The 24,646-nt window shown below is 51.5% G+C and overlaps 1 protein-coding gene across 1 annotated transcript in view; it reads right to left on the bottom strand.

Annotated features, from left to right (window-relative positions):
- The window catches only part of ZFAT (zinc finger and AT-hook domain containing), a 191,667-nt gene extending 182,726 nt beyond the window's left edge, over positions 1–8,941 (bottom strand). The window contains 1 exon segment of the mRNA XM_030303806.1: positions 8,649–8,941. Within this exon segment, the coding sequence (XP_030159666.1) occupies positions 8,649–8,667 (19 nt within the window). The 5' untranslated portion in view covers positions 8,668–8,941.
- Positions 8,942–24,646: the final 15,705 nt, after the last annotated feature.

Below are 24,646 nucleotides of genomic sequence, written 5' to 3'. Positions count from 1 at the left end.
GATTGCCTAACGTTTCCTTCTGTAAACACATCATAATTTATTAACCATTACGTTAGCTAACATTTTGCTGCCCTAAACAACTGTAATAAACATGTTTTAACACACACACACACACACACACACACAGAATGAACAATATCCCGTTGTACGTACAGACCACATTCGGTTTAGTCATTCATCGGTCAATGGGCGTTGGGGTTGTTTCTGTCTCTAGGCTACTGCCAATAATGCTGCTGTGAACATGCTGCACACACAAGTTTCACTTTGAGTCCTTGAGTTCAATTATTTCAGGCATTACACAGAAACAGAATTGCTGGATCATAGGCTGGTCCTATTTTTTAATTTTTTGAGGACCCTCCATACTGTCGTCCGGTGTGATCGCCATCCCCACCAACGGAGCGCGAGGGCTCCAATTTCTCCTGGTCCTCGCAGTAGGTGGTCTTTTGTGTCTGGTTTCCTTCGCTTAACAGGCTTTTGCTTTGCTTTGTTTTGTTTTAAAATTTTATTCTTAAATAAGCTCCACCCCCAACGTGGGGCTCGAACCTACAACCCTGAGATCAAGAGCTGCATGCTTTAAATTTTTTTTTTTTAACGTTTATTTATTTTTGAGACAGAGAGAGACAGAGCATGAACAGAGGAGGGGCAGAGAGAGAGGGAGACACAGAATCAGAAACAGGCTCCAGGCTCTGAGCTGTCAGCACAGAGCCCGACGCGGGGTTCGAAATCACGGACCGTGAGATCGTGACCTGAGCCGAAGTCGGATGCTTAACCGACCGAGCCACCCAGGCGCCCCAAGAGCTGCACGCTTTAACGACTGAGCCGGCCAGCGTCCCTCGCTTAACACGTTTTGGGGATTAAGCAGGTTGTTGCCTGCATCAGTAGTTCCCTCATTTTTACGGACGAGCAGTATTCCATTGGACGGCTCTACCGCAGGAGGTTTAGTTATCCATCATTTGATGAGCATTTGGGGGTGGCTCCAGTTGGCAGCTACCAGCAATAAAGCATGCGTGTGGCACGTATGTCCGTGTTCGTGACACGCGGACACACGTTTCGCTTATCTTGGGTGATCACCCAGGAGCGGAACTGCGGAGCCACCCGGCAAGCAGGTGCCTGACGTTGTCAGAAACCCCCGTTCTCCTTCCAAGGCGGCTGCCCCGTCCTGCATCCCCAGCAGCGACGCGTGAGTGTTCGAGGTGCTCTGCTTTCTTACCCGCCCCCAGTATTGTCAGTCTTCTTAGTTTCGGCCACTCTGGTGGACGTGCAGTGGTACCTTGTTGTGGCTTTAAGCTGCGAGTCCCCAGTGATGGTGACACCAGCGTCTTTTCCCAAGCTTCCTGGACACCTGTATCACTTCCTCCGTAAAGTCTCCCGCAAACCTTTCGCCCGTTTTGTAACTGATTCCGTCTTCTCCATGGCTGGAGCTCCCTGAGAATAGGACTCTCGGGGCCCCTCGAGGCCCAGCTTCTGGGGGCATCACACCAGAGCCCAGTGGGGACAGTCAAAGGTGCATGCCTCAGCTGCTGCACCCAGCCCAGCCAGGGCCACGTGCACACAGTAGGACTGCATACGTGTCAGCAGTTGCAGGAAGAGGTTCCTCTTCTCTCTGGTGACCCAGATCTCCCCCAGCTGCCAGGCCTAAAGAGCAGACCCCGGACCTTCACCCACAGCCTGGCCCAGGCCCAGGTTCTGGAAGTAGGCAAGGTCCTAACAGAGCACCTGGAAGGAGACTCTCCAAGGGGTCACAGGCCCAAAGTATGCCCTGCTGCTGGTCCAAACGCTGGGTTACCCACTCAGCTCCCCCTAACAAGCCTGGGCCTCTACTTGCTCGTTTGCAAAGCAGAGAGAATGCGGCCGCTTCGCATGGCTTTTGTGCAGAAAAACTGTATCAGAGATGTGAAGCACCTGACTGAGCAGGTCTGCAGAAATGACTGTTATCGTTACCAGATCCCATCTTATTCCCCCAGCAACTGCACGATTAATAGAGGATCAAGCCACTGTATCATGTTTTATTGTGGATTATTACACAAATATTACAAACCCCTCTCATTATGCATTTAATTCTCAATGACACTATTGGAACATACAAGCCGGTCAGGGGAAGAAGGTGAGGCTTGAGAGAGGAAGAGTGGAATGGAAAACGAGGAGAGAGGGAAAGAACGAAAAGATGGATGGTGGAAGAAAGGAAAGTAACCTGCCGTACGCCAGGCGTGTTCCCAAACCTTCACAACAGGAACCACGTTTATGCACAAAGAGACAGGGGCTCAGTGACTTGCCAGGGTCCCTGTCCCTTGAAGAGCAGGGCAGGACTTCCACCCACTTCAATCCCAGTGCCCCCACTCCCTGCATTACCGAGCCTGGCTCCCTACCTGTGGCCAGGGGAGGAATGTCGGGGGCAGGGCTCACTCCCGGGCAGGACAGAGTCCCAGAGCCCCCAGAGGCTCCCAACACAGAGCCACAGGGCCCTCCTAGGGCAGAGCAACCAGGGCTGCACGTGACAGTCTGCCTCAGGGGACTCCTCAAAGTGGGGGGAGCAGGGACTCAGTCCCCAGGAAGGGTCTGCACCAGCTCTGCACCAGCCCCCCGGCCCAACTCAGAAATAAAAACAGGGAGAATTCAAAAGGCCTTCTCTGCACCACCACGGGAAGGAACTGAAAATCATGAACCAGCACTGCACGTACAAAGCCTGGGAAGTTTCACATCCCTATGCCTGGTAGGTTCTTTACTCCTCCTTCCCTAAAAGCAAACACAGAAGGAAGGCTTGTTGGTCTCAAAGGTAAAACCTAATCAATCACCAGTCCCAAAGGTTTTCCCTCTCAGCTATTTCGCTGAACCTGCCCTAACCTCTATTCCCACAGCCACTGCCTTGGGGTGAATGAGTGTCATCAACCCCGGGCCTCACGACAAGGGCACCTAATGACGGGTCTCGCTCTGGCCTGCATTTTGACCCTCCAAAATGTCCTCCTTTATATTCTTTCTAACTTCAAAAATTGCTATACAGCTATGGTAATCCAGACAGTGTGGTACTAATGGAAAAGACCAGAGAGCTCAGAGATGGAACCACACATGATTTTCAACAAAGGAACCAAAATAATCCAATGGAGAAAAAAAAAGTCTCTTCTAACAAAGGAGTCTGGAAACACTGCACATCCACACCGGGAGGGGGAACCGGGGACCAGGATCCCTGCCTCACACCATACACAAACTAATCTGAGATAGATGGTACACCTAAACCTAAAAGAAGTATAAAGCTTTAAAAAAAGATAAATAAACAAACACACCTAGGAGAATATCTTCATGATCTTAAAGGAGGAGAACATTTCTCAGAGAGGATACAAACAGTACTCCCTATAAAGCAAAAATAATGGTAACTCAGACTTTATTAAGATTACAAGCTTATACTGAACAAAAGATAGTATTAATGAGATTAATAAGCAAGCAGAGCTTGGGAGAAAATATTCACAACACACACATAAGGACAAAGGACTCATTCAAACCATGTATAGAGAACTCCCACAAGTCAACAATTAAAAAGACAAGCAACCCAATGCTTGAAATGGGCAAAAGATTTAAACAGACATTTCTTCAAAGAGGGTATACAAATGGCGGATGAGCACAAAAAGGAAAAAAAAAAAAGTACTCAGTATTACTGATCATCAAGGAAATGCAAGTTAAATGAGATGTTACTGCACACCCTCTAAAATAGATCAAAGGAAAAAAAATTAAACACTGAATGTGGCTGAGCCTGTGCGGCAGGCGTATTTCTCCTACACCTGCTGACAGGGGTGCAAAATGGCACAACGATTCCAGGAGGCTATTTGGACATTTCTTAAAAAGTTAGATATACCTCTGCCCTACAAGCCGGCCGCTCCACTACCCAAAAGAAATGCAAATCTACGTCTACAAGAAACCTTGTAGAAGAATGTCCGTGGCAGCTTTTTCCCAACAACCAAAAACTGGAAATGAGCTCAGACGGTGATCCTATAAACAGGCTGTGGCACATCCGTACGATGGAATGCTAGTGGAAAATAAAAAGAGACAAAGCCCTGGGTCTCAGAAACTTTATGCTGAGTTGAAAGACACCAGATACCAAAGAATTCTCGCATGTGCTTCAAAAAGTAGTTTATCTCTGGCAACATTACTCAGACCAGTGATTGCTTGGGGTGAAGGGCAGGAATCGGGTGGGAAGGGGCAAACGGCAACTTTCTGGGGTGAGGGAAAAGTTGCGGATGTTGTCAGGGGCGTGGGTAACATGGGTGGTCACAGCGCACACTTAAGGTCTGTATGTTCACTGTGTATTTCTGCACCTCAAAAACACTGACCTCAGGCAGCTGTTAACAGGCAAACTGGCAGGCCCCCTTTTGCTCTCATTCTCCAAAGTTTCCATCGTCAAGTCCCAACAGCTTTCTGCCCCTCCAAAGACCATCACCACAGACCTCAAGCACCCGCACCCCGGGCTCCGGCCCCGGTGCTCACCTAGTCACCCAGAGCACGCCTGTGGCTGGGTCACATCTGTGTCTCTGTACCACACAGCCCTCTGTGGTACCCCTCCGCTCACCCGGAAAGTTGCAGCTCAGGCACCTCCTCCTTCAGGAAGCCCTCCCAGAATCCCCTGGCTGGGCCAGGGGCACCCCTTCTGAAGCCCGGATTCTTGGGGCTCGCTTCCGTCGTAGCACCTGGCACTTTCTCCTAAGGGAACGGGTTTTCCAACTGCTAGGACCTCGTGAGAGCCTCAGAAGGAAACAGTGTGTCATACTTTACGTCCCCAGCTCCTGGCACAAAGTTGGCCACAAACATCTAAGTGAACCCAGGAATCCCCTTGGCAGGAAAAGAATTTTTAATTTTTTTTAATTTAAAAAAAAAAAAAAGGAAGAAGGAGAAAAAAAAAGGGGGGGGGGTGGAAGGAAAAGAAAAGATCCTAAGGGGCAGAGAAGCAAAGAGAAGGTCTGACACGGAGAAGGAAGCCCCGTAAGGAAGGCACCCTACGAGGTGCCAGGACATCCAAGACCCCATTTCCAGAACGCTGCTCCCCAAGCCTTCTGCTCCTTGTTTCCAGGGGCCGTGGCTGAGGGGCTCCCCCCCGCCCCCCCCCCCGCAAAGCCAGCAGCAGCTCCAAAGCCAGGCCCCCACCCTGCCCACCCCGCCTCAGCCTGGAGCCAGTCTGGGCACCCAGGGGCCAGATTCCAGAGTCCAAGGCTTTGCAGCTCCAGTTGTTACATGATGTGAAAGAACAAAGAAAAGTCTGTTACCAGATTTAAAATCCTTTTTACGTTAATATGCCGAGTGTGATCTTTTCACTAGCAAATTTGATTATATACTTTATGTTCACTGACAAAGAGAGGGACTTCAAATCTGTAATAAATGGTTAATGTGTCTATGGGCTTCACTCGCAGATTATTTTTTTCCTTTTATTTTTTTTAAGTTTTTTTAATGTTTATTTATTTTTGAGAGAGAGAGAGAGACAGAGCATGAGCGGGGAGGACCACAGAGAGAGGGAGACACAGAATCCGAAGCAGGCTCCAGGTTCCAAGCTGTCAGCACAGAGCCCGACGCAGGGCTCGAACTCACAAACTGTGAGATCGTGACCTGAGCCGAAGTCGCATGCTTAACCGACTGAGCCACCCAGGTGCCCCACTTTTTTTTTGTCCTTTAAAAATCAATCAAGGGCGCCTGGGTGGCTCAGCCGGTTAAGTGTCTGACTTTGCCTCAGGTCATGATCTCGCGGGTTCGTGAGTTCAAGACTCACATGGGGCTCTGTGCTGACAGCTCAGAGCCTGGAGCCTGCTTTGGATTGTGTCTCCCTCTCTGCCCCTCCCCTGCTGGTGGGTTTTCTCTCTCTCTCTCTCTCTCAACAATAAACATTAACAAAATATATTTAAAAAGTTAAAGCCTACTGAGCCTTTCCAACCACAAGTGTTTTCAAGCAGCAAGGAGATAACAAACAACACGCTAGGCTTTACAAGGGAGAGATGGGGTCTGGGTTGAAAAGGGATAAATACCAGAGTTCCACCAGCAGCCACAGGGCACCAGGCCCTGAGCAGGGGACAGGATTAAGTCTCCTTTTGCAGGAGGAGGGACAGCACAGGGGTTCGGAGAGAGAGTAGTGTGACTTCCCTCAGGTCAGGAATCTGGCGACTGACAGATCTCGGGACCCTGTTCTTCCCACCCTCCCAATGGTTCCTGCTCCTAAAGTTGACACCTGCCCTTAAAAAATTTCAAAGACAGTGAAATTTTAACAGGATAAACAGCTGAGAACAAAGAGAAAACTTAACTCTAAGCTAAGTCCCTTCTACCTAATTAAATTGGCCCAGCTTGATGGGGAGATTTTCAGAGGCGGCAAGGATGAAACTATCTATAAAAGGAAATGCAATTAAGGAGAGTCTTTTTCGATACACCTAATTCTTGGACTGCCCTTGCCCTAGGCAGAAACTTAATTCTACTAAAGGACAGCTATCTTTGAAAAGTTGTTACGTAAATTATAAGGTAAGGGGAGAAAAGAAACAGGAACCATTTTACCAGGTAAATGAGAAAGGCTGAGAAGGGAGCGATGTGTAATAGATCTGCAATTGACTGCGATGACAATCTCAGCGGGTGTACACCAAAAGCCTGCCCAGACCACAGGCAAGTCCATCCTGGTAATCATCCTGCTATCATTTATTGTACTGCTTCCCCTAAATTAACCTAAAAACCAGGCAAAACAGGAAACTCTCTTCAGAAATTAGCTGATCATGAGGCGCCCGGGTGGCTCAGTCTGTTGAGCGTGTGACTTCAGCTCAGCTCATGATCTCAGGGTTCATGAGTTCAATCCCTGCATCAGGCTCTGTGCTGACAGCTTGGAGCCTGGAGCCTGCTTCGGATTCTGTGTCTTACTCTGTCTCTGCCCTTCTCCCCTGCTTGCGTACTCACGTGCTCCCTCTCTCTCTCCCTCTCTCTCTCTCTGTCAAAAATAAATAAAACAATTTTAAAAAATTTTAAAAAGAAATTAACTGATCACAAGTTGACATTGATACATTTAGAAACATGATCTCCTCTGTTTATTACAGCTGGAAATTGAAGGAAACTGCAACAGAGGCCCAGGTTTCTTTTCAAAGACTGTTAGGTCAACTCCAAAACAGGAGACGTGGGCAGTTCGTTCCGTGCATCCGAAGCGGAATTCTTTGGGAGGCGACAAACCAAGCTGTCATCAGGTTAAGAAAGCATGCAGGCACAGTTCGGGGGGCCTGACCCCACCACTCGCTCTGGGTCCACTGCACACACCCCAGGATCTGACACAACTACAGGATGAGGAGGGGACCAAGGGTCTACGGCTCTCTACCCAACCCTGGCATGCAGAGAGTGGTGCCATGCAAGGCTCTGGCTTCAACCGAAGAAGTCGGGTAGAGTGCCCCGGGGGTGCTGGCGGAGCGGACCCCATGGCCAGCACACACAAGCTCGGGTGTCTTCTCCAGCCTCAGCTGGGGACGCTCACTACAGATGCTTCCGTACGAGCGGCCAGGCTCTGATGAAGCCAAGACTGGACAGTTGTGGAGCGTAAGCCCCTTGCCATGCAGTTTGCGTTTCTGAAAGGTCACCGGGCTCGGCAAGGAAACAGGACTGGAAGAGGCAGATCTGTTGGCTCATTGGCTAAGAGCGGCCCGAGCACGGACCGGAGGCCAAGCACCAATGGGGGGACGGAAGTACAGCCTGGCAGGCACGCACGAGTCTGGATTGCATCCCAAACTGGAGGAAGAGGACTTTTTTAAGGCCTCAACTCTGTCATTCTCAAGCTGTATGCAGTTGCCCTCTCTGAACCTTTGTCCCTCATCGGCAAATGACACACGAATTAGAACTGCCCGGAGAACCGAGCAGCAAAAAGCCTGAGGTCGGCGCCGGCGTGTGGACCATGTTGTTAACCACAGGTGCTCAAGGTTAAGGGTCTCTTAGATCCGACACCTACTGGGGCCAGTCTGCGGAGAGGCTGGCCCGGCGGCGAAGCCACAGAGGGCTGCCTGGAGGAGGTGGCATTGGAGTTTAACTTCAGAGGGTGAGGAACAGGGCCCCTCAGGAGCTGGGCGGCAGGTAGCGGGCAAAGGATAATCTATCACTGCCTGCCTCACCGCTACCAGCAGCAACAACGCTACTCCCTGGCGTTTACGGCTCCCTCTACAGGGCACAAAGCTTTCCTGCAGCAGCTCGGTCGAACCCTGTCTCTACATGGGTCTAAAGGAGCTACCCATTTCACAGGGGAGGAAACTGAGGCCCGGCAAGAAGGAGGCCCCAGCCAGGCGCCGCTGGCCAGAGTTGACAGGCCGGGATTCGAACCTCCCGCCAGCCAGGACGCCTGCGCTCCGTCTCCGGGGCGCGCGCCCGGCCCTCCCCGTTGCCCTGGAAACGGCCTCTCGCGCGCGCGCGCAGTTTCCCCTCGCTCGCTCTCCGGCTGGCTCTCTCGTGACTTTTTCTAAATAAAACCCCGAGGCGGCGGGATACCACCAACGACTGAACGTGCTGTCGAAGGACGCCGCTACGTCCGCTCTCCGCCCTGGGCCGCGGATCCCTCCGCCGCCCGGCGGCCCGCGCGCTTCTTCCCGACTCCAAACTCGAAACGGCTTCCCGCGCGCCGCGCCGTGCCCCACCCCCACCTCATCCCCACCCCAACCCCCAGCCCGGCTCACCTGCCGCCCGCGTCTCCATGGCAACGCCCCCACCGCGGAGGAAAAAAAAGCCTCGGGCTCTTCCGGGCCCCCTCCCGCGCCGGCCGAGAAGGCGGGGCGCCCCGCTGATGCTTCGCTTTTTATTTTTATTTTTTTAAGAAAAGAGCCGGCGAGGTTATGGCGAATCTGCGGCATCCAACATGGCGGATGGAGTCTTCGCCCTCCTCTTCACGGGGCGCTGACGCCGGCGTAGCGGACGTCAGCCTCGGGTGACCCTCCCCCAGCGCGGAGCGCGTCTAGGCTGGGCCGGGCCAGTGCGCATGCTCCGGGCCGGCGGCCGCGCTTGGCGCCCCGCTCCGCGGATTCCACCGCTCCGCTTTTTGAGCCATTCCTGGGAAGGAGCTAACGAGAGGCCTGGAGTGCGGATCGCAGGATTGGGAGTCTTCCCATTTGTGCCCGGAGCCAGCAGATCTACCGGCTTGTGCATCCTTGGACTCACCTGACGTGGAGCCACCGGGCTAGACGTGCAAGGAGAGTTCTGGGTTCCTGTCCCCGTTCCGCCCTTTACTAGCTAATCTGGGACAGCGGCTTAACTTCCCTGGGTGTGAGTTTACTAAATTGTCAGTCGGGGAGGTTACAGCCTGCCTCCCTCTCCAGGGTTGCTTGCAGTGTCCCCGTAGCAGAGCTGGATGCTCTCCGCTGGGGGTACCCGGCTCGATTTAGTCCGGGTGGTGCAGCCAGAATTCAGCAGCCTGGAGCCACCTCGCGAAAGCGACTGCCCTCCGACCTGAGTGTCCCGCACAAAGTCTCAGTTGCGTGTGAGCACGCCTCGCTCCCGTTCCCGAGTCTGGCGCGCAGCCTTCCTTCTGCAAGCAGCCTGTCTGCTTGAGATGTGATGACCTTGTTTTCGGTTTCTGATGCGGAGGGGACCCGCTCTGCTGCTTGCCTGGGATCAGTGCTCCGGTGACATCTCCACGGGGGCCCTCCCCGACCACCCCGTCCAAAGTAACCATCCTAAGTCCCTGTTTTCTACATAGCAATGTCACTGCCTGACACGAACTTAACCTCCATCTCCCCTAGGTCGCCCCTTTGGCTCCGGAAACTAGAAACGACCCTGACAGTTATTTATCTGTCCGTGAGCTACACCAGGTGCACAGAGGCCACTCGGAGCGCTCTCTCTCTCCCTCTCTCTCTCTGTCTCTCTCTCTCTCTCTCTCTCTCTCTCTCTCTCTCTCTCATGCTGGTTTCCCAGCTCCTACTGCACAGTAGTATTGAATGAGCAACACATTCGTTCCCAGGGTCACCTGCGTTTCAGTAGTAAAACTCCCAGGGACCTTGAGCTTTAGGGTGACGCATCAAATTTCTCCGGAACCATGTGTCTTGCTCCTTAACCCTGTTCTTGAGAGATAAAGAGTCCTTATGAGACCCCACATTCATTTGCCCAGTCCATTAAATATATGTTCAGAGATATCTCCTTCCCCCACCCTTTTCTTTCATCATTATAACAACCAGGGATGTTAAATTGGACAGACATGATTATCGTTCTTTTCTAGATGAGGAAAGCAACGCTCAGAGAGGTTATGTGGCTTTTTGAGATCACACAGCAAGCCAGTGAAGACCCAGGTGTGGAACTAGTCTCTCCCCACCGGGTGTTCTTCCCATTCTACCACGTCACCACCAGAGGCGTGCCCGAACTACCCACCGTGCCCCCAAAGAGCCAATTCCAAGACTCTTGGAAGGTTACGGCTCTTCCAAGGTTGCTGCAACACACCCATCGCATCCTACCTCACAAATAAATGGCTAGGTGGAGCCCATCACCGATTTCATTTGGAATCTCAACACGCTGCATTGATGAGCTTTTCCTTTTAGAACTATAAATATTTACAATAATCGCTATTTTGCTGTGAATCAATGTCTGTCAGGAAACTAGGGTTGTTCTGGTTGCTGACAATATTGGTTTCGCGCTGGGTTGCTTTCTTGCAGGTGCATATAAATGTCAGTTATTGATTAGAAGATGGATTGTTCCTGGATGTTGTGACCAAAATGAATTTTGGAAATGAAGCAGTTTAGAATTTATCTGAAAACCAAGTTGCCTCAGAATATTAACAATGTCAAAATGAAAAAAAAAAAAAGAAGAAGAAGAAGTTGTGAGTTACGGGTGACGGTCCCGAGTTATTTGGACAGCTACGATTTTCTCTATTATTCTCATGGCATTTTCTTCCGTCTCTATCCAAAGAAAATTCACTGAACATGTATCATTACTGAAAACTGGCCTGGCCACAAGCATATGGAAACAACAAAGACTCCCCTTTCTATGGGACCAGATTTGCAAGTGGAGAAATCAGTCCATCCCAGCTCAGCCATCACTCTGCTGGATTTGCACATTTTCAACGAGCAAACATCTTTATTCTTCTCATTTGCCAGTAATATCTCAAAATGGCTTCAATTATTGAAGAAACACTAGTAGAATTAAGTATAAATTGCTCAAAATTATATAATTAATGGCACCCTACTTCCACAATGGTTCCCAGAGGCGATTAGCTTCCCAGCTGGCCCTTTGGTGGCAATCAGCCCCTCGAGGCTGGCACGTGAAAGAATTTGTGTCAAGAAGTTTATCAGCGAACATGAAATGGCTTTTAGTTACATAATAAGTAATCTCTGTAATTGAATATATTTGTGTCAATAATTTTATAATTATATCTCATATCTACATGACAAATATCCATTTACATGAAAAGAGAATATATACATAATTTTATGAGACACTTCTTGAAAGCAGGTTTAGATAAAGGATACATACAGGTGACCTCCAAATAATGGGCCTTGAGGCACACAGCAACGATAAAATCAGAGCTGGGGATAATCACAGTCTGAGTGACGTATTAAAAATCTAAATAGGCACGCCGTAGAGAAAAATCCATTTAAAATTGTATAAAAGAAAAGGGGGTAGTAATATTTAGAACGATATGAGCAGTCTCAGCGTGAACAAAATTAGGACCTTAGGAACATGTTTTCTGAGTTCTGTCTTTTCTGTGGCCATCGGGTGCTGCCCCCTCACCAGTCAGCCTGTACCCTCAGCCCCTAAATATTGATCTCAATAGTATTTTTCATTAGCAGTAGCCAGGGCTCCCTCAAATAAGCTGAGTCTGCGTTTGGGAGCAGGGAAAATCGGAACGTCCTGAAACACCACGCTATCGCCAGAAAACCAGGATGCCGCAAAAAGTGTGCTGGGCTCTTGCTGGAAGGCAGCGGTCGGCTCAGAGAACGAGGTGGTCCCTCTTCCCCGCACGTCACAAAAAGGAGCCAGGTCTATGGTGGTTGACCTACGAGAACAAGCTGAGCCTATGAAAGGCGTGAGACTATAATGATAAAAAAGGAAAAGTCAGGTGTAATCACAAAGTGTATTATAATTCAAGAAAAGGTAAAAATAGAACAGTTTCATAAGTGGGTGCATTTGGCATATATGGGGTTCTGTTCTTACTTGAAGTTCTCCACATCTGTTTATGAAGTGATACATCTGTATAAGCAGGTAAGTTTACTACAAGTGTGTTGAAAATTTCCAGAAAGAGTCAAAACTGTACCCAAACCAGGAAGGGCTTGATCAAGGCCAGCGAGTCAGTGATTGGTGTCGCACGTTAATGGATTAGGCAAATGTCCTAGGAGAACGGCTAACAGATTCCGCTGCCATGTGGCCCTACCAAGTACAGCGAAATGCTAAGGATGCGTAATGAAGTTAGCTGTAAACTGAGGCAGAACATGATGGATCTGAGATTTTCCGTACATGAAGATCTACTGTACGAGAACTGGCTGGTAAGTCCTGCTGACATGACAGTTGAACCTGATCTGAGAGAGGGCACCCCAACCAGGAAACACCTGCTCCCCTTCGAGTCACCTTGAAGGATTCTGTGTTCCAATTAAAAGTCCCAACAGTCAGGGACCCCAAAGCTGTGATTTCAATGCACCTGGGAAAGAGATAATCTCTCTCTTTTGGGTCTGATATCGCAATCCTGGAAAAGTACAAAAATAAGTTTGATAGCAATAACAACAACAAAAAAAAATCAGTCAAATCAATCGTTACGATTTTTACAAATAGGCCAAGGGTACAGTAAAAACTTTTGTGTTCAAAGCATTCAACAGAAGTTACATGAGACATATATTAGAAGTTATATTAGAAGTTATACTGAAATGGTAATTTGGCTAAATGTGTGCATGTTTAAGGAGATATGATTTGTAAGGTTTTAAGTTTTTATCAGTTGTGCTTGAATAGTTTACAAAAAAGTCAAAGGCTGTATAAGTATAATAAACATTCTTCCAGCCATCCACAAGCAGCAGTAACTGGGCCATGTAAAAGAAGGGGGTATGTGTGGCCTTGGATCCCAGCAACAAGAAGGAAAAGCAGGAGCACTGCCAGAGGCTAACAGAGTGCCAGGCTCATCACAGGGGCCCAATAAACAGTTGTGGAGTGAAGGGAAGGGACTGGGGGGAGGGGTGCACCCTGGGGGTGGCCCCAGGAGGTGAAGAAAAGGAACAATGCATAATTAAACACTTCTTTTGTGGCTGTGGTGTGAGCAGCACTGTTGTAGATGTTTAGAAGAGAGAAAAAAGAGACTATGAAGAAGCACAGGCATCTGCGTGTCCTTGACTACAGAGCTGGCTTACCCAACATGGAAACACTGTTTCAAAGAAGGAATGAAGAGAGAGAGAGAGATGGGTAAGGGGTGCCCTCTAAGATACACCACTGAGTGAAAATCAGCATGCAGGACGGTGTGTGGACCAGGCTACCATTTGTGAACAGTTTTGATAAGATCTGCATGAACACGATTACACATGCATAGAGAATCTCTGCAAATACAGAAAAGAAACCGGATGCAGCGGACAGCGTCGTGAGGATGTCTGTGCCTAGGGATCTGGGCTCACTGGGAGACTTAGTTCCCACTGAACATTCCTCTGAAACAGTTTGCATGTCCGTCCATGTGAACAGAATGCTTTTTTAGGGAAGAAAGGAGAGGGAGGAGATTTGGAGGCCCAGCTCTGAGTTCCGGTCCTAGCTGTGTCAGACAGGAGCTGTAGGACTTGGGACACATTTGCGCCGTGCTGTCCTTCTCTGGGCAACAGAGGTGTTGATCCCACATCGGAAAATTGTGAGAGGCAAATGAGGCAAAGGTCCGGAAGTGCCGTGAGCACCGTGGTGGCTGTGCTGGGCCAAGTAGCTTTGGTCCATCTGGGACAAAAGAAAAAGCAACACCAGGCACCGGGCATACAGAGGAACACACTGGACAGAGCGTCAGGGGCTGGGGTGGTGATCCAGGCGTTGCCACCAACCCACTGTGTCACTTAAGGTCTGTGGATTTCAGCTCCCTCGCCTGTTACATGGCGGTGCTGGGGGACCAGGGATTAACTAGATGGCTTCTCGGGCCCACGTCAGCAACAACGACGAAAGATCCTAATACTGTTTTGAAACTCCTCATAACTGAGGCCTGAAAAAGCCCCCGGAGGAGGTTCCGGTACACAGCCATCGCTTCCAGCTGCAAACAAGCAGAACGTCTTTGTAGAGGGGCTGGCCCTTTGTGCAAGGTCTTGTGGGGAGGAAAAGTGTAGCAAGGAACCACTTAGCTGGTAGCAAGGCTAAGCCACCAGACCCTGGAGCCACACAGATATGCACTGTTTTCACTGTTCTTGTAAAGGCCCAACAGAAAGGACACTTGTAGAGTGTCTGTGGGAAGTCCTCCAACAGTGGCCCCCAATGAACCATGCCTCCCTGCAATCACATGCTCGTGTGACCCCCCTCCCGCACTGACTTTGGGATTGGCCTTGTGACTTGCTTTGACCCACGGGACACAAGCGAAGGCCTGATGGGCACTTGCCCACCGGGTCTCCCTGGATGCCAGCCACCAGGCTGCAAGGAAGCTCATGCTAGAATACCAGACACGGAGGTCACGTGGCGAGAAAAGCCAGAGGACAAGAGACTCTGCTGGACATTCAAGTCCCAGCTGCACCCCAGCCAATGCAACCACGTGAGGGACGTTGGCTACTGCACGTGGCACAGAAGAACCACTGGCTGGGCCTAGTCAGCCCACGAAATTGTGAGAAATTGGAGGTTTTGCCGGACAGCAATAGATTACAGACGTGGGACATCACCCACCTTTGCCTGAGGTGGGGCGCAGAGCTTGCTTCTCAGAAGCAGAAGGGGAATGAGAGAGATAGGCCTCTGGCTGGGCTCCGGGCTGTCTTCCAACCAAGGGGGGCTTATTGACGAAGAAAGAAGGAACCTGGCAAAGGCCTTCAGGGTGACTGGAATCTGGATCAGAGCAGACAGGCCAGGAGGCAGCTCCAGAAGCAGCAGCAGGAGCAAACGGCACCAAGAAGGACGAGCCAGGGAGGGTCTGACCGCAGAGGGGATCACGCAGGGGCCCCTGGAGGTGGAAGGAAGCAGGTGTTCCCCCAAGCATCCCAGGGTCAAATATTCCGTGCAGGCCTTCGTCCCGGTGGTCCGTGCACCTCTCAGACCACACGCGCCCTTTGGGGCTGTTAACCTTACAAGTAAGACGGCCTTTTTTACCAGCGAAAATGGGTTTGTTCAGGAATAGCAGAGAATTGCAATTCGGGATGAGCAAGCTCCGGCCAGACCACAGGCAAGTCCCACAAACGGAGGAGAGGAATGTTATTTTTCGGAGAAGAAGGAGGAAGTTGGGAGGGGTCTTTCTGAAGGAAGGTCCACGGGAGGAAGGCAGGGGTTCAGGGCTCGTGAGGGTCTCTCAGGGCCGCGTTGAAGCCGTGGCCGATCTCCCGTGGGAGACCATGCGCGTCTTTCCCTGTAACTGACACTCCTTTGTAACCGACGTTGACCTGTGTGGCTTCCCCTTCCCTGCCCCCCCCCCCAGTCCCCTTTAGTGAGCCTTCTCGTTATCAACTTTCACGAGCCCCGGAAAATATGATCACCAGGGGGACGCGCTGTGGACGTGAAGCTTCTAGCTGCTGCCAGAATGGTGGGAACGAAACCAAGTAAATGCTGGGTGACAACATGGGCCCGATCTTCTAGAATTTCCTAAGCCCTCTGAGGTTGATGTCTCACGCAGCCTTCACCACCCTCGTACGGGGCAGGGAGACGACAGTGAACAAAGCGTTAAAGGACTTTCACAGTGTCGTCTCAGGATTGGAAACAGGGCCTTGCAAGTATCCCAGGCCTTTCTGCATGGCCTCCCCATCATCCCCTTCAGCTTCTTTTTTTTTTTTTAATTTTTTTAATGTTTTTTCATTTTTGAGAAACAGAGAGCGCAAGTTGGGGAGGGGCCGAGAGAGAGGGAGACACAGAATCCGAAGCAGGTTCCAGGCTCCGAGCCGTCAGCACAGAGCCCGACCCGGGGCTCGAACTCACAAACCGCAAGATCATGACCCGACCCGAAGCCGGACGCTTAACCGACTGAGCCCCCCAGGCGCCCCCTCTTTAGCTTCCAAAGGACTCTCCAGGGAACAAGGGCCCAGCAGCGTCGGACGGGGAGAAGCCGTCGTTCATCTGAGTCCCCGTGGAGTGGACAGAGCAGGCCGGGCGGGACGAGAAGCAGTGGGCTATGTGTTTAGCCCGCAGTGTGGCGCGAGCGGCAGTGGGAGAGGAAACCTAATTAGTGAAAGGTCAAGGCCGGAGCCGCCCCGCCCAGAGCTTCGCTGTGAGACGCCACATTCCACTGACTCTGCCGGCCTGACCGACCCCGGGGCTCTCCCCTCGGCCCCGTGGTTTCGCACAGCATCCGCGGGGCGGGCTGTGGAGAGCCACGGCCCCACTGAAAGCAGCGGGCTGCTTTTCTGCGAATGCTGAGCCCAAGTTCAAGTGCCAGTACTGGGGCCGCCAGCCTTCTGCCTTGCCTCACTGGACGCTGGAGGGAGAGGAGGAGACAGGAGACTCCCCGCTCTAATACAGTTCTCTCCATTTCTCACGTGCACCTTTTCAGCCGCAAACCCAGGCTGGTTGCTCACAGGCTCACAGCTCGCGTGCTGGTGGAACGGGAGGCCCCAGAGGGAGGGGTGGAGGTCCCCCCAGTGCACCTGTCGTTTGAGTACAAGCGACCACTTCATGTCACACAGGACCAGCTTCACCTCACCTAACCAGTCACCACTGTGCTTTTCGTTTTATTTATTTATTGAGAGAGAGAGAGAGAGAGAGAGGGCAAGCCGAGTAGGGTCAGAGAGCAGGAGAGAGAGAACCCCAAGCAGGCTCCGAACTGTCAGCACAGGGCCTGACTCGGGGCTCGATCTCATGAACCGTGAGATTCCGACCTGAGCCGAAGTTGGACACTTAAGCGACTGAGCCACCCAGGCGCCACCACCCCCACCCTCCCGCCAACTCACCATTTCTTAAGGAAGCCAGGCCTCTTTAGAACTCTCTCAGGCCTTTGTAAATGTCTAGAATAGTTTCCCCACATTTCTCCACCCGTTGGACTCCTTTACATCCTTCAAAACCCTGACCAAATATCCCCTGCTCTGTGAAGCCTTCCTTACTCCGCAGAGTTAGCGACTCTCACAGCCCTTTGCCATGATTCTTACGTGTTGTGCCATACCTGCTAAGGCACCTGTCTTCCCTGTGGAACAGGGCACTCGCACAGGCCAGCGCAGGACCTGACTCACCTCTGTCCACCTGCCCCGCCCCTCCCCGCCCATCATCCCCCCGTCAGAGGATGATCTGAGCCCACATGGCTAAACCAGTCGGTAGTGAACCGACCATTTATCGTAGCGAAGTGAAAGGGCTGTCAGGACGTTTGCTGAGTAACATTTGGGAGGAATTCCTTATAAAAAAATGGTCTGTTCCTTCGTTCACTCCTAAAGCATTTATGGGGTGCTCACCGGTGGCCACAAGTGTTCTCTAAGGGCACACGAAAGACGTCACAGCGTCATTCCTCCAGAATTTCATAACCCGGAAGAGGGAACGGTGCACAAGGAGGGGAGCACGGTACGTGCAGCGTGCGGAAGAGAGAAGAGCTTGGGACTAACAGCCAGGAGGACGCAACCCAGCGTGAGGCGCACAGAAGACCACGAGAAGGCATGACTCAAGGGGAGTTGGGGTGTTCAGCCGGCAGACTGCTCCAGGCAGAAGGAACAGCCTGGGCAAAAGGCGGAAGGGCAGGAAACAGCAGGCTAGACACACGATCGTGTGGTGGTGATGAGAGACGAGAACAGAGGGAAATGGGGGTCGCCCTGTTCCACTCAGAGCTAACTCTCCCGGACCACTGTCACCAGGTGGCTGTTTTGGGTCGTCCCTCCGTAGCTCCAAGCAAAGGTGAAAGGTGACCCACGCACAGGCTGTCACCTGGCAGCTGCCGGATCCTGAGATGGAGCATGGCCGTCCCCAAAGGCAAACAGGACAAGGGCAGGATGTCACCTCATCCCCTCTAGAGGACTGATACAGGCTGAGAGCCGTCCCCCACCCTGCCGAGGAGGGATCTCCGGGGGAAGGGACTGGCTTTAGATGACTCAGCAAAAGATAAGCGGGAATTGGGCACCTGGGCACACGGAGCTTCAAGGACGCCGTCCCTGACCTGAAGGGGCTTACAGCCTCTCATGGGCTTAATTGTGTCCCCCCGAAATTCATATGTGGAATCCCTAACCCCCAGGTACCTCAGAATGTGACTGTATTTGGAGACTAGTCTTTTAAGAGGCAATTAAGGTAAAATGATGTCATAGGGGTGGGCCCTAATTCAAGAGGGCTGGTGTCTTTTTTTTTAAGTTTATTTTTGAGACAGAGACAGAGCACGAGCAGGGGAGGGGCAGAGAGAGAGAGAGAGAGGGAGACACAGAATCCGAAGCAGGCTCCAGGCTCGGAGGTGTCAGCACAGAGCCCCACAGGGGGGTTGAACTCACAAACCAGGAGATCATGACCCGAGCTGAAGTCGGACGCTTAACCGACTGGGCCACCCAGGCGCCCCAGTGGCTGGTCTCTTTAAAAGGAGACTAAGACAGGGGCGCCTGGGTGGCTCAGTCGGTTGGGTGGGCATCTGACTTCAGTTCAGGTCATGATCACAGTCTGTGAGTTCGAGCCCCACGTCGGGCTCTGTGCTGACACCTCAGAGCCTGAAGCCTGCTTCGGATTCTGTGTCTCCCCCTCTCTCTGCCCTTCCCCTACTTGTGCTCTGTCTCTCTCTGTCTCAAAAATAAATAAAAACAATTTTTTTAATTAAAAAAAAGAGGATACTGAGACACAGACACATGCAGAGGGGAGACAAGGTGAAGACATAGGAGGAGAAGATGCCACCTACAAGCCAGGGAGGGGAGAGCAGCCCCAGAATGAAACCAACCATGCCAACAGCTTGGTCTTGCTTCTACCTCCAGAGCTGAGAACAAATGAGTTCCTGTTGCTTCCGCTGCCCGCTCTGTGGCACTTTCTCGAGGTGGCCCTTGCGGACTCGGCCGCCACCCTGGGGAAGCCGGGCATGGACACTGCTCATTAGCTCCTGGAGTGACAGCGGTTCTGACCGAGCTAAGTGGTGCTGTGCAGGCGTCATCACAGACACGCCCCATAGCCCTTCGGAGCACCTGTCCCCCCACACCTGTCCCCCCCTCTACAACTCAGCTCCTTAGCAGTCAGGCCCCCAGCAGGACTGGGTAGCACCCTCAAAACGGGAAATTTAAGGAAAATCTAATAAAGGGACTCTTTACAAAGGTGTGGGCAGGGCTTAAGGGGGTAGGAGAGAGACCGTGAAGCGCCTCAGGCCCCCCTCCCTCGAGCCTGCAGGCACAGGGGACGAAGTAGCAATGGAACGGCCAGGAGAGAGCACCTCCGGAAAGTCCACGTCCTGATTGCGTGGCCACAGGTGGCGACATCACCAACCCTCTACAACAAAACAGAGGAGACAGGATAAATGCCCAGATCTTCCTCTCCTCGCCCCCTCCCGATCTGCGGGGGTGTCCCCTCGGCTGAACCTAACCTGAAGTCTCCCCTTGACTGTGCCTTCACTGTACTGGGAGGGCCGTGGGTCCCAGGGGGCTTTGGGATGATCACCCCCCCCAACCCCACACACAAGGAGGAGGTCAACAAATGCGTATTTACCCGTGTAATAGCAGGTGCACAAGCAAACCTCCTCCTCGGAGCACGTTCGTAGAGTTCCCGCAGCGACTGGTTAGAGAGAGATGCGGAGAGAAAACCAGTAAGCCTGAAAGAACAGTGGCCGTGAGCACCCCAAATATCGCCAATTGGTAAAAACCAAAGTGCGACCTAAAAGAGGCGGCTGGTTGCCCTTTTCAATGTGCTGCCTCGAGCCGCCCAGGAAGAGGAACCACGGGGTTGCTCCCAAACTCGTTTATAACCTGGCTTTGTTCACTTCCATTCCGAGGAGTCAGGGGCTAACATTTGCTGGACTTCACTAGGTGGAGACTCTCAGTTTCCATCGGTAGGCTCCGGCCACATCCTGGTGGGCGCTCCAGAGGGAGGACAGTGAAGAACCCTCTGGGCTGTGCCCTGCTCGCCATCTTTGACTATCACCCTTCCCCCCATACCCGGCCCACTAGGGGACACAGCAGCGGCTCTACAAATTGGTAGGCACGCATCTTGACAGGGGAGGGGCAGGGAGCTCCAGGCCTCACCAAGCCGTCGCAGAAGGCGGGACAACAAAACCATTTGTCGATACCTACAGCGTGGGCACTGGCCAATCTGAGAGAATGCCCCTGCTGTGCCAAGGTCACCCCTTTAGTTCTGGGGTTCAAGGGATCAGGTCCTGGGGGATGCTGGGCAGGCAAGCTGGGCTGACAGAGATGTGGGGACTCGGCACAGGGGCTCAGGGGACCGTTATCTCCCAAGCCACTAAGAATGGAAATATTTCATACTTTTTTTTAAGTTTATTTATTTATTTTTGAGAGAGAGAGAGAGAGTTGGGCAGAGAGAGACGGAGAGAAAGGATCTTAAGCAGGCTCTGTCCACACCGCCCCCGGAGAGCCCCAAAGAAGGGCTCCAACTCACAGACGGTGCGATCGTGACCTGAGCTGAAGTCGGATGCTTGAACTGAGCCACCCAGGCGCCCCAAGAAGTATTTCATTCTTTTAAGAACCACCGTGGCCTCCGGTGTGCAGGGCTCCAAGGGGCAGGTTGAACAACTAGTCCCGATTGGTCGGGGACCTTCCTGGTGTTTGCCGGGCAGGACCCGCGGCCCAGGAACCTCCTCCGTCCCGACCTGTGTGTTCCCAGGAGATATCTGCAAACCGGAACGAGAGCTGTCTCTGCCAAGGGCAGGCGCTGCCTTCCTTCCCCTGCTGTGACCGCCCCACGTGGAGGGGTCGGAGCAGAGCCAGATCCGCAGGGGCTCACAGGGTGTCACCCCACGCCCCCCTTGGCTGGCCGAAGGCTGCACCCCCCAGGGCCCTCCGGAGAGCCTGGGGGACAGGACTCGCCACTCCCCACTAGCACTGGCCTCAAACGCTGTGGCGAAGGCCTTTGTGAAGTTCCTCAGGTACCACCACGCTCCCCTGCTGGGGAGGACCGTCCCCTACCTGTCCCTGCACTCCCCTGCTGGGGAGGACCGTCCCCTACCTGTCCCTGCACTGCCACTTACCTTTTTCCCACCCTTCAGGCCTCTGGTTGGAAGTCCCCCTCTCAGAGGCGGCTCCCCACGCGGGCAGGTGAGGTGAGGTGTCCTTCCCGAGTGTTTCCTGGGCACGCTGGACGGCCAGTTGGCACACGCAGTTCTTTCGGGTTTAGTGACTTTCTCCCCCTGAACAGTAAGTTTCCTGAGGGCACAGGCTCAAGTGCCCGGCCAAGAGCGGACATTCCCCAAATTGATAGGAGGTAAAGAAAACGATTAGGCTGTGAATAGATGTCCCCTCAGCCTTTGCCTTGATTCTCTCCACTGTGAGCCTCGGCAGGTGGGGACAGGAGCAGAGACCTAGGACTTAGTAATTGTCATGTGACTGCTAATTGCCCATTAATTCACTCCACATCCTTTCCCTTTAGGACCCGGGATGTGCGTAAGGGCACGTGATGAGTGAGACACACATGTGTCCTTCTCTCCTGGTGTTTGGAGTAGAGATCATTTCAATTAAGGAGTGATGTAAAGAAAATAAAAGAAGGGGTAATGTTTTCTAGGGTGTGTGTGTGTTCGCATGTGTGTGAGTGTGTGTGTGCGTGTGTGTGTGTGTGTGTGTGTGTGTGTGTTTTGGGAGTAGGGAGAGGACAGTCAGGAACGTCTTCCCAAGGAGGGGACAGTTGACCTGAAACCTGAGTAAGGAGTAGGAACCATCCTGGTTCCTGAGGGAAAAGTCCGTGCAAAGGTCCTGAGGTCAGAACAAAGCTGGCATGTTTAAGCAGCAGAAAAGGCAATGGGGCAGGTTTTTTTCCGAGGCAGAGGACAGGGCCTTGTTGCTACTTCATTCCCTGTCTTCTCCCACTGCTTCCTCTTATTTTGATCATCACAAGACCCCTCCTCCCCTCTTCTTGGTGATGTGTCTTCCTTTGGGTTTTCTGTACGCTCTGAGGTTTAACATCAAATGAAAAAATAACGCCAACAAAATATGCTTTTCTTTAAGTTTATTTATATTGAGAGAGAGAGGGAGAGAGAGAGAGAGAGAGAAAGAGAGAGAGAGAGAGAGAGAGAGAGAGAGAGAATCCCAAGCAGGCTCCACACTGTCAGCACAGAGCCCAACATGGGGCTCGATCCCACGAACCGTGAGATCATGACCTGAGCCAAAATCAAGAGTCAGACGCTTAATCAACTGAGCCGCCCAGGAGCTCCCAGAACGCTCCTAAAAGTGCCACTCGTTTTAGAACTGAAAAAAAACACAAGGCAAGCCAGTCCCATGACTTCAAAGTGAATGGGAGTTTTTTGAGAAAGTAGCATGACCAGAAACTGAAGCTGTCTGTGTCAGGGGTCAGCAAGCTTTCTGCAAGGGGCCAGATAGTTACGATTTGGGGCTTTGCAGGCCACGGGGTGTTTGCCACGGCCACTCTGCTCTGCAGCTTGTGAGAACGGACACAGGCAGTACGTGAAGGAATGAGCAGGACCATGTTTTGGTAAAATTCTGTTGACGAAAACAGGCAGCAGGGGGATTTGGCTCCTGACCCCTGATCTACTTCATGATGATAAATATCATTAATCAAAAACACATTGTCATTTTAGTTCTAACTGTGGGCCATGCGGTCGGGACTCTTTTTCAGTGCTCCTGTCTCCTGGTACTAAGCAGACACGCTGTACCGGGCACAGTGATGAGTAACAGACCCCGAGTGCCTGAAATGTGCCCCGTCTGTGTCTAGGGGTGCAATTCTATTAAATTTGGTATTACAGTATTAACATGTTTTTTTAATTACAAAATATTTCTCCTAAGGCCAAGCCTAAACCAGTTTGGCTTTTTTTTTTTTTTTAATGTTTATGTTTAATGTATTTTTGAGAGAGAGAGAGAGAGGGCGAGAGTGTGTGTGTGTGTGTGTGTGTGTGTGTGAGAGAGAGAGAGAGAGAGGGGGGGGCAGGGGCAGAAAGAGAAGAAGACACAGAATCTGAAGCAGGCTCCAGGCTCCGAGCTGTCAGCACGGAGCCCGGGGTTCGAACCTACAAACTGTGGGATCATGATTTGAGCCGAAGTTGGACGCTTAACTGACTGAGCCACCCAGGTGCGCCTCTACCGAAATATTTTTAAGTAAATTATACATACCACATACTTCTCTCTTACTGAATTTGTGATTCTTAAAAGTTAATTCCATTTTTCCAGTTACTTATTTCGGATTTTATTAAATGGGAGGTAAAATAAAATACATGACTTTTATTTTCCATTTTGAAATCGTAGAATCCATGAATTTTTATACACCAATAGTCATATTTAAAAGTTTAAGACAGGAGCGCCTGGGTGGCTCAGTCGGTTAAGCGTCCGACCTCAACTCGGGTCATGATCACAGTCTGTGAGTTCGAGCCCCGCGTCGGGCTCTGTGCTGACAGCTCGGAGCCTGGAGCCTGCTTCGGATTCTGTGCCTCCCTCTCTCTCTGCCCCTCCCCTGCTCATGCTCTGTCTCTCTCTGTCTCAAAAATAAATAAAAACATTCAAAAAAAATTAAAAGTTTAAGACAATCCTTAAACACTTTTCTTAGGAGAACTGTATTATAAGATAAGAAAACCTGTCTGTTCCATCTAAGAGCTCCACTGCAGCTAATACCTTTGTAAGGAATGACGACCTACAATTTACAGACAATTGCAAACACAAATGCAGGAGATGGGACTGACCGCAAGCAGTCTTTCTATCACAGCAAAATCAGGACATGGGCTTAACCAGAATGTAGGGCATATGAAAACTGAGAAACAGAAAAGAGAAAGTTTGCCATGTTGCAAAGCCTGTTTGCACAAAATTGAAATGTATGTCGAACAGTTTGGGTGGATCGGGTCGCAAACTGGGGAGCAGATGACTTATTTTTACCGAACGAAAACGGTCAAGGTGGTGACACCGATTTATTGAACCGAATACGTGTGTGCGACGCTCTGCAAGAGATGCCAAAGAACACCTGACCCAGTTAGACTTCGCTGCACACAGACAGCCCAACGCTCAGTGGCTTCAAGAAACAGCCATTTGCCGTGATAGCCCCGCGCTGGGCAGGGGCAGGGGGGTGGGAGGGTTCTGAGGGGCAGGAGAGAGGCTCTGCTCGTGCATGTACGGGGTGGATGGGGACCCTGCTCTGGGCTGAGCCTGGCTGGGACGTTAGCCGTGTCCGCTCTGCTTCTTGTGGCTTTCACCTGCCTACGGGGACAGTGGGTGAGCCGAAGCGACGCCCTCTCAGGCAGATGGCAGAAGCCAGAAGGGTAAGTAGAAGCGTAAGTCTATCCTTCCATCCCATCGACGGAGGCAAATTATAAGGCCAAACCCAGAATCAACAGGTAGGGCAACATACTCTGGTCTTTGGGGAGAGAAGGTAAAGTCACAGGACAAAGAGAAGAATTGGGACCGTTGATGCAATCCATTGTTCATACCGTCATGAACCCAGAAAAGAGCACTAAGTATGCCCCAAGAATTTGCTTGTTTTCTTTTAAAAAAATTTGTTTTTAATTTTTATTTATTTTTGAGACAGA

This window comes from Lynx canadensis, chromosome F2 (assembly GCF_007474595.2).
Source record: "Lynx canadensis isolate LIC74 chromosome F2, mLynCan4.pri.v2, whole genome shotgun sequence".
NCBI classification, from domain to species: domain Eukaryota; kingdom Metazoa; phylum Chordata; class Mammalia; order Carnivora; family Felidae; genus Lynx; species Lynx canadensis.
This window is presented reverse-complemented; position numbering and strand designations above follow the sequence as displayed.